The 20,421-nt window shown below is 28.0% G+C and overlaps 1 protein-coding gene and 1 non-coding gene across 6 annotated transcripts in view; both read right to left on the minus strand.

The window, feature by feature from the left end:
• The window catches only part of LOC118072335 (calcitonin gene-related peptide type 1 receptor-like), a 110,695-nt gene that overhangs the window by 8,952 nt on the left and 81,322 nt on the right, over window positions 1–20,421 (minus strand). For all 5 annotated transcript variants that reach the window (XM_035092105.1, XM_035092103.1, XM_035092104.1 and 2 more), the window contains one exon: window positions 5,516–5,622. In XM_035092105.1, coding sequence (XP_034947996.1) covers window positions 5,516–5,622 — 107 coding nt within the window. The remainder of the gene's footprint in view (window positions 1–5,515; window positions 5,623–20,421) is intronic.
• Window positions 6,128–6,246, minus strand: LOC118072527 (5S ribosomal RNA). The gene has a single exon (XR_004691016.1). It is a non-coding gene; the product is annotated as a 5S ribosomal RNA (ribosomal RNA).

The following is a 20,421-nucleotide window of genomic DNA, read 5'->3' on the forward strand; positions in this document are numbered from 1 at the left end:
CCACCCTCTTATGCTCATCTCATGCGTATTGAAAACAACAAGGGTGTCGGTGGTAAATCATTCATAACGCGTGAAAGCAAAAGAGATAAAGCATGCACCAATGTAATCCCTAAGAGACGAAGATCATGCAGGAAACCTGATACATAATCTAATCTACCAATATCCTTTAATGTATGTTACTATTATACCAGATAAAAAACAATATTGTTAATAAATGTAATATATTTATTCATTACACGTGCATAGGTTGGAAATCATCACCTATCTCCAAAAGTATCGTCTATTAATTAGTTATTCTTGAGAGTTGTATGAATAATGTCAAGATAATAAATACTTTTTTGCTGAATAAATGTCAACAAAATGTATATTTAGTGATATTTAAATTGGAGTATGAATAATTACATTAATACTTTGGAAACACTTTTATTCAGTGACACTGACTGATGAGTGGTTATTATAAAATTCAAGTTTGTTGGTTCCAAGGTATGTAGATATTTATAGCTATGAATTAACTAATATCTCATTTTTTATAAAGATAAACTATTTAATTTAATTATTAAATATGATCTTTTAGTAAGTTAAAAATATAATAAAATGTTGGTGTTGACCACAGTTGTAATAATAAATATTAAAACAAATTATTTTGTTCCATTTAGTTTAAATAGTTGTAGAGATCTGATCTACTGGGTTAAAAATGTTGAAAATAGCACAGACTAACACATAAGTATTAGTGGTAATTAATGAGAAACATTAGTAAGTGATCACCGAATATATGAAATATTGGATAATGAAATAAAGAGCACAATAGCAGAGTTAGATGAATTGATATGAATGTGGTGATCATTAGAGATTTAAATATTAAGCAAATATCTGATTGGAATGTTGAGTAGAATAAATTGAAATATGATAATGAATCTAGCCATTTCAATTTCTGACAAAATAGCTTTTAAATAAAAAGACTTATTGATTTCTAGTTAGAAAAATAGCAAACATTGAGATTCATCATCAATATTTAATCCTTTTTTATATTTGATTTATTTTTTATTTCAAATTTTCACTTATTGATCTATCTATAGATTCAATTAACTTTTTATAAATGAACTTCAGTTCAATACCTATCGTTTAACCCTCTTCTGCTTGAATTATTAATAAAGAGACCAAAATTGCTTGGTGCTCAGTGTGTTTTATTTTTATGAATCTAAAAATACAGAACAAAAAAGGAATAATTGTATTTAGTAAAGAACAAATGATTAAAAGTAGATAAAATTTAATTAGTTACTTAAAAATTAATTACTACAAGTAACAAATACTATATAAATTAATATTATGAATTGTATATAAACGTAAGGTAGAAATAAAATATTAAAGTTTGAAAGTCAATGATGGTTTACTGCAGTAATTCAGTAAAAGATTAAAAACTTTTATCCAATTTAATGTTTCAGTTGATTACTGAGTTGTTCTTCTATAATGGATTCAGAAATATATTTCTTCCATTACAAAAAGAGTTATACTTCTATCTATCTTATTTTTTACATGAACAAATATTTGGTTTTTTCTAATTACAATCGGGCATAAAATTAATCGATTCTTTCTGAAACTTAAATACATGAGTTCTTGTAATAACAAGAGTTAGATGAACAAGGAAACAGGCTTGATGAATCTTAGAGTTGAAAAGTAAATTTCCTGTTCTCATTTACTTGGACTACACTTGGTTTCCTTTTATAAAGTTCATTTCTTTCGTTCCTCTTCTCTTCATTTCATACGTTTTTTATTTTATTGAATGAATTGATATCATAAACTATTTTAATTCTATTGACACACTAACAATTATTAACTATTGCAAATAACACGTACGCTTTATGAGACTTAATAGAATTTAATCTTCTCTCTAGCAGATCTCTAGCAGATCACATTGCTTGATAGGTGGGATAATTATTGATAGTAATAAATTGGTTATCAATAGATATTATTTTAACACTTTTAATATAAAACTTTATCTTGATTATTATTGATAGAATTCAGTATTGATTTAGTTTGTTAGCCATAATTAATTGGTCATTAAAAATCTGCTTATTATTGTGCTATCTACACGCAGAGAAATGTATAGTAAAAATTACCCTAAATTTTATGGTAATTTGGTGACAGCGCAGGGTGACGATAAAAATTACTATACACATTGTAAAAATTACTGTGCACATGGTTAAAATTACTAAGCTGCATAGTAATTTTTACCTACACCCTGCGCTGTCACCAAATTACCATAAAATTTAGGGTAATTTTTAGTATACATTTCTCTGCGTGTAGGAAATGGAAATAATTTTATTAAAAATAATTTATGCTGTATAATTAAAAAAACTGCTTAACTAAATTAATTATATTATTTTATTTATTGTAAAATTGGAGAACAACAATGAAGTTGATTACAAATATACAATTCGCTTAAGTGATAAACTATTACAAGAAACATATTAGTGTAATTAAATAATAGACAATTTTATTAAGTGATTAACAATATTTTATTTTGAATTGAAAATGACATCAATTTTGTAGTAAAAAATAAATAATTAAAAATGATCAGTAGAAAGGAATACTTGGATATAAGCAATTAGATAAAGTAGTAATTTTTAACATTAAAAAAAATTAATGAAGATTTATAATGGAATTTAAAAATAAGATATTTATTTTTTATTAATTAATATTGTAAAATAAATGATTATATTATAGTTTCAAATTTTTGATTAACTATGACAGTATTCATTTTGAATTAAAAATTAAATAAAAAATCATTAAAGTATTTTAATAATATTCCACTATTTCTCATGACTCTTCTTTTTGTCTGAATTTAAAATAAGCCAACTTACCATACAATGTTTTGTTATTTTGTCCAACAAACACAGTACATTGGAAAATCGATCTATTTTTTGTCGTTCTTAAGTAATTTTACATAATTTTACTCGATAGAATCCGGCTATTTAGTGAACTGTTTTATGCAAAATAAACACTGCTTATCAAATGAAATCCTAACAAATCTATGGTATTTATCAGAATAAAAAAAAAATATCTACTGAGATAAAAAATAAATTTATAGATGTATACACGATACTTTTTCGTAGTAGTATTTTGCTTTGAACTTTTTACATAAATACAATATTATTGTTAACATAAAAAGTATTATCAAAAGATATATGTTCCTCTAGATGTTGACATTTATCAGTAAAACGTATATTAAAATAGTTACATCAGAAAAAGGGATTTTATTACTTGTATCTCTTGAGGATTATGACTTTATTTCCGATTCATTTGCATCCATGTTCAGCAGACAGAAATTTCTGTTGCGAAAATCGTTTTTAATGATGATCTGGTGTGGATGATATCAATTTATAGGTCGGATTGTGGTGAATTTTGATTGTGGGAGTATGAAGGAAGATTTATCCATATAGTGTCGAAAATAATAAACAAGAGTAATAATTCTAGAAGACATCAAATAAATCACCAAAAAAAAAATATACTCAGTGTTAAATAAAATCATTTAGGAGTTTTTTTATCTGTTTTGAAGAAAAAGATTAAAGACAAGTACTCAATCTATGACATTTAACGAAATATTCGGTTCGCAGTGAGAATATCGGAAACATGCACCACTGAACGTTCGTTCCATTTTCGAAATTGCACCGCAATTTACCTTGCGGATCGACATACGACAAAATGTTATCGTTTGTGAAACAATTCGCGTGCGTGGGAACACATCTGTATACCTGTCAGCCTTTCTATTAGCCTTCCAAACGCGACGAACATATAAGTAATACATTTTGCGCCTCACAGAGCATCATTTTATCATACCACATGTAAATCATGCGTTTAGAATAAGAGAACATTTTGTTTTTTTTTTTTGCTTTTTCTTACTAAAAAAAAATGGATGTTTACCTCTGTAGAATTTCATAAATAAATAATATCTTTTCGTTTTTATTTTATGGGAAATAATAAAAGATTTTTACGCATGGAGAAATATAAGTTTTGAATTTAATCTGTGAAAGTTAGATGAAAAAGATGCTGTGGAATAAGTTTAGATAAAAACAATGTAATATTTGAAATTTAAAAAAATGTGTCGAGAATAATTGATTTTTTTTTAATAAAACTTTGTGAAATGTACTGAAAATAAAACTAACTTTTATTTGATTTTTGTACCAAACAAACTACAGTTCATTTTTGGGAAAAGAAAAAAAAAAGATTTGAGTATTTAAATATTTGTTACATTTTAGTGATCAATGGAATTAATCGTATTAAATGATAGTGAAAAATAAAAATATAAAAATCGTTTCAAGTGAATTCTCAAAACTTCAAACTGAAAAAAATTTCCAATGAATCGTTCTGTTTTCAATAAAAGCTTCAGCGAATCCAATTACGAATAAACTAAATTTTGACACGAGAAATAGTGCATGATATCATAGTCATCAATTTTTAAAATCTTTGCTTGGGAAAATATCATTTTAAATACGATAAATAAATTGGCCGATTTATATTAATGTGTTAATGATAAAATAAATCTGCAGTAATTGCATTAATTACCATTTCTCTTTTAATTTTAAATCTATCAAAATTTCTCTACAAAGCTTATACAGATATAAATATATGTTACCATCCAACAATTTGAAAGCATCAAGAATTCTCAATTCATTCTGCAAATATTTCATAGCAGATTGATTACTCATAGAAATAATTTATGGTTTGTGATAAAACAATATCTAAACAACAAAATGACAATAAAACATTATTTATTAAACGATATATTCATTTATAAATCTTTTTTATTAATCTTAATTACTAATCATAAAATAAATACCACTTTTAAAGAAAGACAATATTTAATTTAATTAATATAATCTTTATTCTTTTTAAAAGTAATACCTGTTTTAAATAAAATAATTATGACTACAAATTGGGTATTTTTTTCCTTTATTTTCATTCACTTTTAGTTTGGCTTAGATATAAAAGTAATTTTTACTAACAAATTTTTTGTGTAATTTAAAAAAGTGCTTCCAAACTTTTCGACAGTAGTTTACATGTTTAGTTTCTGTCATGCATGAATTAAATTTGAAATACAAGCAGATAGGAAGAGTACAGAGTGTTTAAAAAACATGTGAAGTTCGATAGCTTTTAATTCGCTTTTCATTATTCAATATTTAACACTAAATCAAAGTATATACCTACTTTCTTTTCATTTAATGACATTTTTTTAAAATAAAATATTAAAGATGATTAAGAAAATAATCAATTAGATTTTCAATTTTGTTGAAAAGGATTTTTCTTTTATGTAAAGGTGTGACATGAACAAATAATATGCCCATGTAATAAAAAAAAAACCTGGACTCATCCAGGATAGTGATGAAAAGTATCAGAGGAAATTTATTTCACTACTTTCTTAATCTTCTTACTTTAACACTTTTCCATTAGAAGAATGTTTATCATCTCAACTATTATGGAGTTCTCAAATAAATTAAATAGTGTAATTTATTCTTACCTCTAGGTCAACAACGTTCACACATGTAGTATAATTGCTCCATATTACATTAGTTTCTGGATGCCGAAGCCAAGTGCCATTTGGTTCGCAAACTTTATGCGCCTTTACTGTAACAAAATTAATATATAAATGATATCAATTTAACCAATAAGCTTTTAGTAACAATATTTAAGGGTCTATTTACAGACCACAAGTTGAACAGTCCAGCCGAAAGCTGAACACAATCAATATTCATCTATTTATCTTTCAATTATCTCCAAAGTTTTTTTTGTAGAATTTTCTTTCCAATTATTTATGCCATTTTAATTTAAACGAATTTCTAATTGATTTGATAATGAGTAGATAATTTATTTCTTTGAATTAAGGAAGTTTGTGATTATACTACCATCTATGAGACTGGATACACGATATCGTTGATAGCTCTGATTGTATCTTTAGTTATTCTCACATATTTTCGGTGAGTTCATTTTTGGAGTATTTATTTTTTATCAAGATGCTCTAGAATTTTTTTTCGAAAGAATGACACGGAAAATTTTTATATAGTGAAATTAATAAAATAATGATAAAAATTAAAATTGAATGTTGAATTAATGAAGAAAGACAAAAAAAAGGAGCCAACGCTACGCGGTGTTCCCAAGCGGTCACCCATCCAAGTACTGACCGCGCTCATCATTGCTTGACTTCAGTGATCGGACGAGAACTGGTATACTCAATGAGATATGAACGTTGGCTTATTTTTCGAAGGATTTCGATGCAGTTTTGAGTTAATAGAATTATTAAAAAAAAGGATTTTCTAATTATAATCTATGTCGATATTTTTTTTTTTTTAATTTAACAATTAAATACAAAACAATATGCATAATAAAATTAATGAAATAATGATATATTAGTGAGAAACTGTAAGACCTGGAAATGTGCATAACTTTTATGCTAATAGTGGTATGGGGTTGATTGAGGACTCATTTGGAAGATCTCGACGAGAGGAAAAGAGTTGATATAGTGCAAATCATAATTGTCGCGAAATTCATGCAAAAATTGAAGCAAGTTCCCGTTTTACCCCATTTTAGGAGTGAAAAAATGGATTTTTCATAAGTTTGACCCAATTCCGCATTTCTACGCATCAAGACGAAGAGAATGAGTGGTCGATCATCAAAATCGGACAACTTTGATTTTTCGACCCCAAAAAATGGCAAGTGGTACCCCTTTCCATTTTTTTTGGCCAAAAAATAAAAGTACTCCGATTTTCAAGTTCGACCACTCATTCTCTTCGTCTTGAAGCGTAGAAATGCGGAATCCGGGCACCACCCGAAAAAATTTACTTTAACACACTCATACAGGGGTAAAACTGGATACTAATTACCAACAATCATCTCCCTGACTTTAAACCCTTATAACTCGTGAACGGATGGTCCAATGACCGTTTTGAGGGACATTTTGAAAGCATTGAAATATGAGCTATCTAACAATATCCATAGATTTTTGAGAAAAAATTTCTTTCACCCTTAAAATTGCTAAAATATAAAAAAAAATCACATTTTTTTGGGAGTTTGCCAACTATTTTGGCCATTTTGAGGGTGAAAGAAATTTTTTAGACAATTTTTATGGATATGTATCTTTAGCTAAGATTCTGAAGTTCCCAAATACTCTTCAAAAATTATCATTTGATAATTTCATCACGAGTTATAGAGGTTCAAAGTCAAAAGTAGATGATTTTTTTACCCTTACTTCGATTTAGTACCTCTCTAACTCTTATACATGTCATCGAATGATGATTTCAAGGATGTATTTAGAAACTTCAGAATCTTAGCTAAAGATACATATCCATAAAAATTGTCTAAAAAATTTCTTTCACCCTCAAAATGGCCAAAATAGTTGGCAAACTCCCAAAAAAATGTGATTTTTTTTTATATTTTAGCAATTTTAAGGGTGAAAGAAATTTTTTCTCAAAAATCTATGGATATTGTTAGATAGCTCATATTTCAATGCTTTCAAAATGTCCCTCAAAACGGTCATTGGACCATCCGTTCACGAGTTATAAGGGTTTAAAGTCAGGAGATGATTGTTGGTAATTAGTATCCAGTTTTACCCCTGTATGAGTGTGTTAAAGTAAATTTTTTCGGGTGGTGCCCGGATTCCGCATTTCTACGCTTCAAGACGAAGAGAATGAGTGGTCGAACTTGAAAATCGGAGTACTTTTATTTTTTGGCCAAAAAAAATGGAAAGGGGTACCACTTGCCATTTTTTGGGGTCGAAAAATCAAAGTTGTCCGATTTTGATGATCGACCACTCATTCTCTTCGTCTTGATGCGTAGAAATGCGGAATTGGGTCAAACTTATGAAAAATCCATTTTTTCACTCCTAAAATGGGGTAAAACGGGAACTTGCTTCAATTTTTGCATGAATTTCGCGACAATTATGATTTGCACTATATCAACTCTTTTCCTCTCGTCGAGATCTTCCAAATGAGTCCTCAATCAACCCCATACCACTATTAGCTTCGAAATTATGCCATAAAATTGCGACAGCTAAGAAAGGAGCAATCCAAATTTTAGCTGAAATAGATTGCTGTCACATCAATCCTTATGCTCTCTCTACTTATTTGGATAGCTACCACAACTATCTCGACGACATGAGCAAGTGAAGCATTGTTATAGTAACAATACTGGAGATGCTAGAAGTTAGATAGTCAAGAGCAGGGTAAGTGTTAAAAGAATACATGCTTCATTCCAGCTGTTTCAAAACCATCACAATTCTGAATTTCAAATTTACTATCATTAATTATCCTTCAGCATCTTCAACATCTCATCATTATTCCTAAGGTCATCATAACTTCTTTAAAAACTAAAGACCAGTCAACTTTAAACTTTCAGTTCTGAGAGAAAAATTTCTCCTACTGTGTACTAATTAATTTACCTTTAGGTTTATTTCCTTCACAATCAATTTGCTTTCAATGCTTTTTTTCCACCTTATTGTAGATTTGCATTCAAAGTTAAAATGAAAAACTTGTACTTGTACATAATAATGCAATTCTATTATTCTGGGTGAAAATTAGTGGTAATTGTTTAACGATGAAAAGTTTTTTAACACTGTTTCAAGTTTCATTCTTGTTAATGATAAATTTTCAGCTATAGAAAAACTTTAATTCCACGTCATAATTGTTATCAACGAACCATGGAAGACAGCAACACCACAAAAAATCCTTTGATCAATTCTCAAGCTCATTACGTAACTCTTTGTTTAATTATTCAATTAAATGGTACTCTTTGTTATGCAACAATAAGGATAGCAAGGTAAATAATGGTGAATTTTTTTTCCAACATACAATTAAACTAGAAAAAATGTCATTATTATGTTTAATTAATGTAAAGTAATGGGCACATGTTTTCTCTTTGGAGAAAATATTATTTCTTTTCTAATAATAAGTAATGCTATACAATTTACCTAGAAACGGAGGTTAGCTATTTTATTCTTGAGAGATTTTTCATCCCAAGGCATGAAAGTCTGATACCATTGTAAAGAATACCCTCATAACAATAGAAAAAAAATATTTAAGAATACGAAAAGAATAAAAATATTTGTAGTCAAGTTTATCTATATATATATATTTCTTCTTTCGTTATATTTCTATGCTATTTCAAGTTTAGAGTTTTTTTCTCAATTTATATCTGGATAAAAAAAAAAGGAATCAACATTTAGTGGTTCATAATCAGAGGAAATGGTTCTTATTGTGTCTGCTGACAAGCAAACTTAAATAGAAGATCGTAAAAAGCATAATAGAATGAAAAATGAATAATTATATTTCTTGACATTTGTCAGAAGATTATCAGCCTTTTTCCAACTCTTATAATCTGTTATTATGAGATGACTAATTAAACGTGCATTGTAAAATAAAATTTAAAAAACATCTCGAACAATATTAAAAAAAAAAAGAATTTTAAAAGTCTGTAACCGGAAGCAATGTACTATAATGAAATTTTACACTTTCATGCTTATCACGAAATGCAAGACACGTGCTTGGAATGAAAAATAAATCAATTTATAGTATGTTCCAGTTTTGGCTTGGATCCAGCGTTAAATATTTGAAATTATAGGATGACAACCGATGAGGATTTACAATCAACTTTAACTCGAATTTCACAAGATAGCTGTTGACATTATGGATACTATCATTACAGGAGCTGGTCATTTCGACCCTTTGGAAAACAAACGTATCCATTCCGATATGATGCTCAGAATAATTCATCAATGATAATTATGATGAGAGATTATCATCAGGAATCCTATTACCAAGTTGAATCTATTGATCAACAACAAACAAATATCCTTCAATTAGTCATTCAATTCATCTTAATTCTAACAAAAAAGTCTTCTTAAATAAATAAAATATTCTAGATGTTATTAACAATTTCAGTAAATACTTTATTGATTCAGTCAAATTACAAATTCTCTTGAGAAACACTCGTTTTGATTACAGCATCCAAACAATCATTCACAATTAGATATTCTTTCTTTTTCATTGGTAATTAGAATTACAATCTGTCTGTCTTGATAATGGTGATGAAATTAAGGTTCAGCTGCAGAAGATGTTAGGTTTTATTTAATTTGTAGAAATTAATTAATCACTTTGAAGTATAAAGTTAATTTCGATTATGTCTTAGTATGTTGCTCATGGAGTAAACTTATTCCTAGAAATCAAAGAGATATCTGGTGGAGCAAAAGCAAAGGTATCAGGTGAAGCTGTTATATCATAGATATAGGCAAGTGTGGATACGACTGATTCTGTAACAAAGAGAAGCACGAAGTGGATGCAAATGTTAGTTGATAGATGGTTTTTTTATTGTAAGAATGCAATTGGTGAAGTGTAGGATATTAATTTAGACTTCTTTACAATTATTATAAATAATTCAATGTAGTTATTTTTCATAAATAATCAGTTTATCATACAAGGAATTATTTTGTTGACTCAAGAGTTTAGAATAGAGTGGCGGATCAAAGCAGACTGTTTCTACTTATTTTTTTTGAGGGAAATAAATGTTTGAGCCTTAGATTCAATGAGACGAAATGAAAATAAAACATTCCTTGTCGTTGAATAAAGTGTTGTTAAAATAATTATCATGAAATAAAAAGGAAACAGTTCAAAGGCAATTTTATGAAAAAGTAGTATAACTTGATTTTGCTCAGACATCTTGGTAAATCATTTGATAATTAATTATCTCAGGTAATTACTACCTGTTAACATATCTAGTGATGATTACTATTTTCATTAAATGCTGATATATTTTTTTTTGTTTGCATTCCATTGTTTACAAGTTCATGCTATAAAATATTATAGCAATGTACCGGATATTTATTAATTAAAAAAATTCATTATTAATATTCATTAAAATTCTTTCAGTTAATCTAAGAATTTCATTTAATCAATGAACTAATGTGAAAATTATCAGAAATATTTCGATATGAAATTTTTTCCAAGTTTTTAGTATATTGGAATGCGTTTAATTTTATCAATTATTTGTTATATTAAAATTTAATAATATTTTTATTCACACTTATTTAAATAATACGAATAGCATAAAATAATTTGCAGATTTATTTTTTCAATTATTACACTAATTGTTAGATCATAATATGACATGCATTTATGTTATAAAAAAAATTTTAAAAAAGAAATGAAAACTTGATAAAAAATATCTAATTGGTTGCATGTCATTTCACTTGAATTAACATGAAAATGATAAAATATAAAAAATAATAATAAAATATGGAAATTTTTGCTAATAATTGGATGATTTTTTTTCTGCAATAAAAAAGACGATAATAAAAAACATAACTGCTAATTGATGAAGTAATTGATGTACACATAATTAATTATTTTGAAGAATGAAAATAATAAAAGAGAATGACGTTGTTAAATAATAACTGATAATAATCAATACTTTACTTCAAACTTTCGTAAAAGGCAGCATTGTATAAAGTGGTCTATACATGAAGCTTCAAAGGCTTCAAAGACCTGTACATTTCTGAAAGCATCTTAAACAGAGTTGTCCTTTTTCATCATAACTTCAGAAGATATCAATTACAATTTATAAAGAATGCATTTACGTAACATTTGCCTGTATGGAAGTTATTAAAGGTCTAGAAAATACTCATCTCCCACGTGGTTTATTTTTGATATCATCAACTGTGAATCAACACAAGTAGGAATGTTGCTAATTATTTATCGATCTGGATTATTACTTCACTCTACTTAATCAATCTTTTACTTGCAAATGATTACTTTCTATTCATGGAATTACTTTCATTCTATTTCCATTTAGGGTTTTATTTATTGTAAATACTTAAATTATTTGTCAATATTTATCAAAAATATTTATGATGAAAAAATTATTACAATTATTGTAATATTAATTTTTTTCAATAAATCATTTTTTAAGAGTAATTAAAAATCACCTTGCTTTTAGTTTACTTATAATATAAAATAATTTTGATCAACAAAATTTTTTAATCTGTAAAAAGAGTTAAAATTGAATTAAATTCAACTAGATTTCCTGAAGTTGTAATTATTTAAATTTTTATGAAAATATATCTTATTTTAAGTAATGAGTAAATTATGATTCTTATAAATTCATTGAGCCTCTCAGCATCAATGTAGCTAAATTACTTTATTAATATTATGCTTTGAACTTGATTCTTCCTTCAGTGATTTAAATGAACACTACCTTTAGTAAAATAATTGAACAGCTTCATAGAGAATATCTAATTCACGTTATCGTAAATGAAAGTACAGCTGGTGTTATTATTCTATCTTGGTGTTGTTAGTGAAGAATATTTTTTTATATTTACCAGAAATAAATAAAAAAATCTCAAATATTATTAATGTTTTCAATTTTTTATTCATTTTAACTGAAAATGTTTACTCAGAAATTCAATTTATGGAAATGCAATATTCAGATCTGAAGATAATAGAAACAATGATCAATAAAATTGAAATTCTAGAGTTCAAAATGTTTGTGCTTAATATAATATTATAGCTTTTCTTCATAACCTGGAAGTACACATCAGAAACAATAGAAACCTGTCTTTCAGTGTTTCAAAGTTAGAATGAAATGTAATTAAATTGCTCAATTATAGACTTAATCTTGAGCATCGATGTTGAAGTTACGAATGATGTAAAGTCCTTTCAAGTAAATGGTTTGGTCTGACCATGCCCGTATCTACTTCTGAACATGAATGCTCTTCCAGTCGTCTTTTTGTTACAAGAGACTAGAAACTAGAGCTATTTTTAACTAATTAAATATTTCTGATATTTTTTTTTTTTTTAATATTTGAAATCTTTCTAATTAATTAGTAAGTTCCCTATCGATTTAATAATTTTTTTCATCGTCCACAGCTCCAACGTAGCTCTCACCTCTACCACATACTGCTAGGTTTCATTTTTGAAGAGAAGAATTAGTTCTTGAAAAAGAACCTGGAAATTCTGAATCTTTTATTAAAGAGATAACCAATAATTGGATTCAATTTTCATGTTGCCTTGAAAGAATTTTTTTTGTTATACAATAATCCAATGAACATTGGAAGAGAAAGAAAAGATCCAGTGAATACCAAAGCGAATGTGTCAATGTGTAGTGATAAATCCCAAGTAAAGTTACAGCAAATTAGAGGAAGACAAACTTTGACTCAGGAAGTTAGAAAGTGAAAGACTTATAAAGGTTTCAATGTGGGCCTAATACCTTGCTTTCTCATTATTAGGGTAGCTGGTAAACAGCTCTGAGTCGATTGAGTAGAGTTTGCTTACTTCTGGTGTAAATACTCGTATCAGCTGTTTGAGTTCAGAAGATTTAATTAATGCCATATTGCAAAGGAAAAAAGTGTATTGTTAATTACTCTGTACAAGTGTATGTAGTCTAAATAGATAAATATCTATCTAAAAGTACCATTGATGCTGCTTCATGCAGTAGTTGATGATAATTAATACAGTATTATCAAATTTAATTGAATTTTTCAATTACATAAATCATAATGGATGTTTAAAACAATGTTTATGTCTGATTTTAGATATTTGATATTTTTATTAATTTGGAAATGAATTCTAGATATCTATTTTATCAATCGATCGTTCTTACTTTATAATTCTCTTTGCTTCAATGATGCTGGTGAGGATAGATCCTTCTAAAACCTCTGCTAGCATTGATGTGTGAATGGTAATTCAAAATTACAGCCACATATGATCTGTAATTATTTTATGTTCAATATCATGTGTCACTGCCATGCTGACCATCAGGTATTTAGCTTTCTCCAACTGTCATTGAAGCCTCACGGATATGGGATTATTGGATTCTGACTTTTGTTAGCAGCTAACGATTAACTAAAATATATTTCTCAATTCTCGTTTTATTAATAAATGTTTAACATACATTCTTTAAAATTGATAACAATCTAACTGAACACACATTTTTTTAAAGTGTTTTAAAATGAAAGAATCACTTATTCTCTTTTTTTTTCTTTTATTAATTAATCATTTAAAATGAATTTTTGATGTAATTTAAATTACAAGTACATTAGTGATTACTTCTTACTTTATGACAATCAGGATCTTGATTCTAAAATTACCCCTAGATAATAGTATAAGTAAGATGAGAATATCGGTTTAAAATTGAATCTTTAATTTGATAGAGCAGTATTATTAATTCTATTAGTTTTTAAACTTGATGATAGTTTTCAATTGCTCGTTCGACTTTCTAAAATAGATCATTTTTAAAGTAGAATTATATGAAACTCTGATAGGTAAACTAGTTTATTCCAAGATCCAGTTTAAATAGATGAAGAAAAAATGTGCTGATTATTTTTCTTTCCTAATATTTTAACTTATGATGAAGCTACACACCTTTTTTTATTATTGATCACTGTACGTAGACGTAACAAGAAATGATTACGTGATTATATTATTGCATAGTAATTATTTCAAGCAGCAGTCATTAGACTTTGAACATTCGTGTTTACTAGGAATGGCTTTTTTTACAATAAAAACATGTCATGATCATTCTAACGATTAGTGAATAATGACAGAATTTTTTTTTTTTATTAAATGACATAATTTAAGTATAATTCTGTACAGAGATGATATCCTGTCGCAACTAAATAAAACTCATGTTAAGTACAAATGTGATGAAAATACTCACAATAATTACTATTATAGAGTGTATAGAGTATATTAAGTGTGATACTGCCTGAATAAAAAGATGTCGTTCCTCAAAGATTCGCCGAATGTTCCACAGTGGAGAAGTTCTCCGACATTTCTCTAGTAGGACTATGGAGAACATTTAGGGGGAAAAATTTTTCTCTCTGTTCCAAATGTACTTTAAATATTTTTTACTTACAGAAACAATGTGCATAATAAAATTGATGAAATAATGATATATTAGTGAGAAACTGTAAGACCTGGAAATGTGCATAACTTTTATGCTAATAGTGGTATGGGGTTGATTGAGGGCTCATTTGAAAGATCTTGATGAGAGGGAAAGAGTCGATATAGTGCAAATCATAATTGTCGCGAAATTCATGCAAAAATTGAAGCAAGTTCCCGTTTTACCCTATTTAAGGAGTGAAATAATGAATTTTTTATAAGTTTGACCCGATTCCGCATTTCTACGCATTAAGACGAAGAGAATGAGTGGTCGATCATTAAAATCGGACAACTTTGATTTTTCGACCCAAAAAAATGGCAAGTGGTACCCCTTTCCATTTTTTTTGGCCAAAAAATAAAAGTACTCCGATTTTCAAGTTCGACCACTCATTCTCTTCGTCTTGAAGCGTAGAAATGCGGAATCCGGGGCACCGCCCGGGAAAAAACTCACTTTAACACACTCAAACAGGGGTAGAACTGGATACAAATACTAACAATCATCCCCTTCACTTTAAACCCTTATACTCATGACGCGGTCCATACCTTTTCAGGGACGTTTTGGAAACCTAAAAGTCTAATCTAAACGTGCATATCCCTGAAAATTGTTTAAAAAATTTCCTTCACCCTTAAAATCGCTAAAATATAAAAAAAAATCACATTTTTTGGGGAGTTTGCCAACTATTTTGGCATTTTGAGGGTGAAAGAAATTTTTAGACAATTTCATGGATATGGATCTTTAGCTAAGATTCTGAAGTTTCTAAATACTCCCTAAAAATCACCCCCCGGCAATTTTTACAGAAGTTATAGAGGTCCAAAGTCGAGAGTAGATGATTTTTTGACCTTTAGTTCGACTTTGGATCTTCATAACTCGTAAAGAAATTATCAAATAATGATTTTAAGGATGTATTTAGAAACTTCAGAATCTAAGCTAAAGGTATATATCCACGAAAGTTGTCTAAAAAATTTCTTTTACCCTCAAAATGACCAAAATAGTTGGCAAACTCTCAAAAAAATGTGATTTTTTTTTATATTTTAGCGATTTTAAGGGTGAAGGAAATTTTTTAAACAATTTTCAGGGATATGCACGTTTAGATTAGATTTTTAGGTTTCTAAAACGTCCCTGAAAATGGTCATTGGACCGTCCATTCATGAGTTATAGGGGTTTAAAGTCAGGGGGATGATTGTTAGTAATTTGTATCCAGTTTTACCCCTGTTTGAGTGTGTTAAAAGTGAGTTTTCCCGGGCGGTGCCCGGATTCCGCATTTCTACGCTTCAAGACGAAGAGAATGAGTGGTCGAACTTGAAAATCGGAGTACTTTTATTTTTTGGCCAAAAAAAATGGAAAGGGGTACCACTTGCCATTTTTTGGGGTCGAAAAATCAAAGTTGTCCGATTTTCAAGTTCGACCACTCATTCTCTTCGTCTTAATGCGTAGAAATGCGGAATCGGGTCAAACTTATAAAAAGTTCATTATTTCACTCCTTAAATAGGGTAAAACGGGAACTTGCTTCAATTTTTGCATGAATTTCGCGACAATTATGATTTGCACTATATTGACTCTTCCCCTCTCATCAAGATCTTTCAAATGAGCCCTCAATCAACCCCATACCACTATTAGCATAAAAGTTATGCACATTTCCAGGTCTTACAGTTTCTCACTAATATATCATTATTTCATTAATTTTATTATGCATATTGTTTTTGTAAGTAAAAAATATTTAAAGTACATTTGGAACAGAGAGAAAAAAATTTTTTTTTCATGTTTGAATAAATATAATTTTAATAATATATAGTAAAAATCATCAAAGAATATTATAACATAATATTATGTAATCGACAAATTTGACGATATTAATCTACACTTCAATTTACAACAGCTGTAATTATTGACTAGTTGATAGCCCATTGGTAAATCTTTCGGACAGGAAGCTTATAATCATAGCAGACGATGATAATTATTATAAGTAATTTCTTGACAAATTTCCTTCCCATAGAGGTTTTCGCTAATTCAATATTATCAACAACGAGGCATATTTAATTCACTTTCATGTCAATTCATTTAAACATCACTATTTACTTTAATCACAATTTTTTCATTAATCAATTCATAATTTATATCAAATCAAAATCACATATTGATCGATAAATAACTAGATCAACCATATAATAATTTTGTTTAAAGTAAGATAACCCAGAACATGAATTAATAAGAATAAATTAAATGATTAAAAGTTTTTTCAATAATTAAAACAATTAAACTTTAGTAATTAAATTAATTTTTTATAACAAAACATTTTCTACTCTGACATAATCCAGTGGTATTTGAGGTTGCAACTGTTGGAAGTTCAAATATCCTTAAACTATCTGACATCCTACTAATCATACTGCTTCAAGTATCTTCACTATAAACATACAAGAAAACAATATACTGAAATACTTCAAACATGTTCTAGAATCAAAAGTAATTAATGTTCAGTTACTTAAACAAAAACTCTGAAGTATCATCAAGAAATTAAATCATCAATACTTTCAATAGTCATCAAGCACAATCAGCAGAAAAAAATGGATCATCATGTTCAATGGTGATGATTCAATTGGTTCCATTTTCAAAAGACAAATTGGATACTGATTCCAATATTAGAACGCTAATTCTTCGACAATTAATCTTTTCCACATTACAATAGGCTCGATAAAATGAAAAGTAATTACTCTCATGAGTATAATAATAATTGTTGAGGACTCTCATATGTCTAACGAGAAACTGGAGTGCACTCGTTAGCCTAATTACTCAACTGTTAAAATAGGCAGCCAAATTGTTTCTGCACATTCTCATCAGATAGGCAAGTCGGACTGTGCAGTTGTCTATAATGGATTTAATTTTACCATAACAGAACTTGATGTAACTTGTATCGATCCAACGATGTAATTTGACCAATATTGATTGACTGCAATCCTATCAGTCTCTACAGCATGTCGACTTAAAACAGATTAAAATTTTATTTATCCTTTATCTCTAGGAACTAGAAAATTTAAATATAATTCTTATTTCCAAGATTGCAGCACAAGTAGATAAAAAGTACCTGGTAATAAAAGAAATTAGATTGCCAGTAAAAAGTAGAAAAATAAAAGAAATACTTGAAAAGCTGCTCGTATCATGCTTCTTAACACCAAGTAATCGAGCACTAGAATCGAGAAAAATATTCCTACTAGACAATCTTCTATTTCAAACTGCTCCTTCATTGCCCTCAGGATTCTTGTTTTATCTTCCTTTATTCTAGTTTATCCATCAACTAAAATTAACTATCTCAATATTTCATAAAGATATAAAATTACCTTGGGTTTGAAAAAGAATTTTAAAAATCATATTATAAAGGATAATTTTAATTGAAAGTTTAGTAGCTCTTGTTATTTCCATTATCATTATCTTTAAAATATTTTCCCCCTTGTGATTGAGTGGACAAAACTTTTCTTTCGCCAACTTGAGACTTGAAAAAGTGTAGGCGTTGATGATATTACGCAAAAAGCACACTGGGATAATAGGGATCATTTGTCGCGAAGGTGTATAGTAAAAGTCGAAGAGTGACTGTTGGAGTTCTTGAGCTTAGAGTTTCATTTTATTTGAGCAAAAAGCTAAAGGCACCAGATGTTTTGCTTCAGCAATCTTTTGATGATCCCTTTGAGAGAGAAATTCATCCTTTTTCTAAAGACCCTTCTAGATAGTTACGTGCTTTTGGCGTGCGTTAATTGATCTTCCATGAGATCGCACATTGGTTCTAATTCAATTTCCTCTTACTCCTTTCACCAATCTATAACACATACCATCAACTACTGTTGTCTATCTGCAATGAAGATCATTTTTCTCTCTTTGACAATGATGTAACTGTTATTTTACTTCGTTAATTAAATTGTTATTTATACCAACCTGAAGTAAATACGCCTTTTGTCTTCATCTACTTCTTATTTATTACTTGGAAGAATTGATCGTTGTCAGTTATCAAAGGATTCTTTGTATATGATCTCCAATTTAGCTTATTTATTTCAACTAGAGAATAGCATTTTTTATTTCTTCATGACCTTTATACAGTTCTTTTTACATCTATTATTAATTATTTTGTAATGCTTCTATTATTTAACTTAATTAAAAAATTTTTCAGGATTTAAAACTTTTTTATTCATATTAAAAGTCCATTGATGGAGCTTCGTATATTTGGGAATGAATAGACAGATTCATAACTAAAAAAATTTTCAACGAGTAATGAATTTTAATTAGTAGATTTATTAGTAATAAAGTAGTAAACAATATTCATAAAATTAAAATACAGTTAAATACAACAGTATGAATAAACTTTAATAACAATAATACCGGTTTTTTTTTATTAATCAAATTGTTTTCATGGATGTTTCAGTATTTTATTGAGTTAATTAATAGTATTTCTTATAGCAAAATGTTTATGAACGTCATTAATCTTGAAATAGTTTGTTCCAAAAGTAAATTCTAGCCATTAGACTTTTTAAGTATGTGATCTCCAAGACCTGTTTTAAAAACACAATGAATAAAGTCTCTTTACCACTCCTTACTATTTCCTGTAATACATTTTCTAAGGAAAAAAAAAGAGGCTAAATGGCTTCCAGACATTCTGCTCACCATTTCCTCTAGAATTCAAGTAATATATTGTGCATTTTATGCATTTCAAACGTAAATAGGATATGCATTCTTTATTGAGAGAGCTGATCTACAATCCACTTCTATTTCTCTCATAGGTTCTCTATTCCCCAAGACCTTGGACTTGAATAAATAAAGAAATCGAGAAGAAAATTGAAAACATGAAAGACATACATCATGAAGTAACTGTTGTATTGTTAATTTGAATAACAAAAAATCTTGAACACAAAATAGATTAAATTTTAAACAACTTTATGATTACATGCTTAATAGATTCATTAATTATCTTGTGATTAATTTTGTCAGTTTAGAGAAAATGAATCAGTGCTAAGAGTGGTGTGAATTCTTTCTTTTCTCTAGTTTCTTTAGTAGTTGGTACATTGTATAACAAATGAAAAACTTTTCAAATATTTTTTGTGGTGTTTTTTATTTTTTCCTTCGCGTTCTTTCACCTTTTTGTATTGTTTTTTTTTTCAAGCCAACATCGAGTCGAGTTTATTTCCTTCTAGATAAAGCCGACCTTTTTATTCAACTCAACAAGTAAAACTTTTACTATAAAAAAGTTGTTTGTATTTATTTCTAACTTTTTAGTATGTAATAAAATATTATTTTTGCACATTGATCTTAAAGATAATTGTTTCATAACTTTAAATTGTGTGATTTTAAATTTTTCATTAAAAAAATATAGAATATCATGCAGTACAGTGGAGAATGAATTATTGGAGAGAAGTGTATCATAAATGAGGATGGTTTTGTGACAGTTATAATATTAAAAATTATTTTTTTTTTAATAGGTGTAAATTTACAGTAGCTTTCATTTGTGTTTGTTAAAGGATGATA

This window comes from Chelonus insularis, unplaced genomic scaffold (genome assembly GCF_013357705.1).
Source record: "Chelonus insularis isolate UGA/USDA-ARS -01 unplaced genomic scaffold, ASM1335770v1 contig_93_pilon, whole genome shotgun sequence".
In the NCBI taxonomy this organism is placed as follows: Eukaryota; Metazoa; Arthropoda; class Insecta; order Hymenoptera; family Braconidae; genus Chelonus; species Chelonus insularis.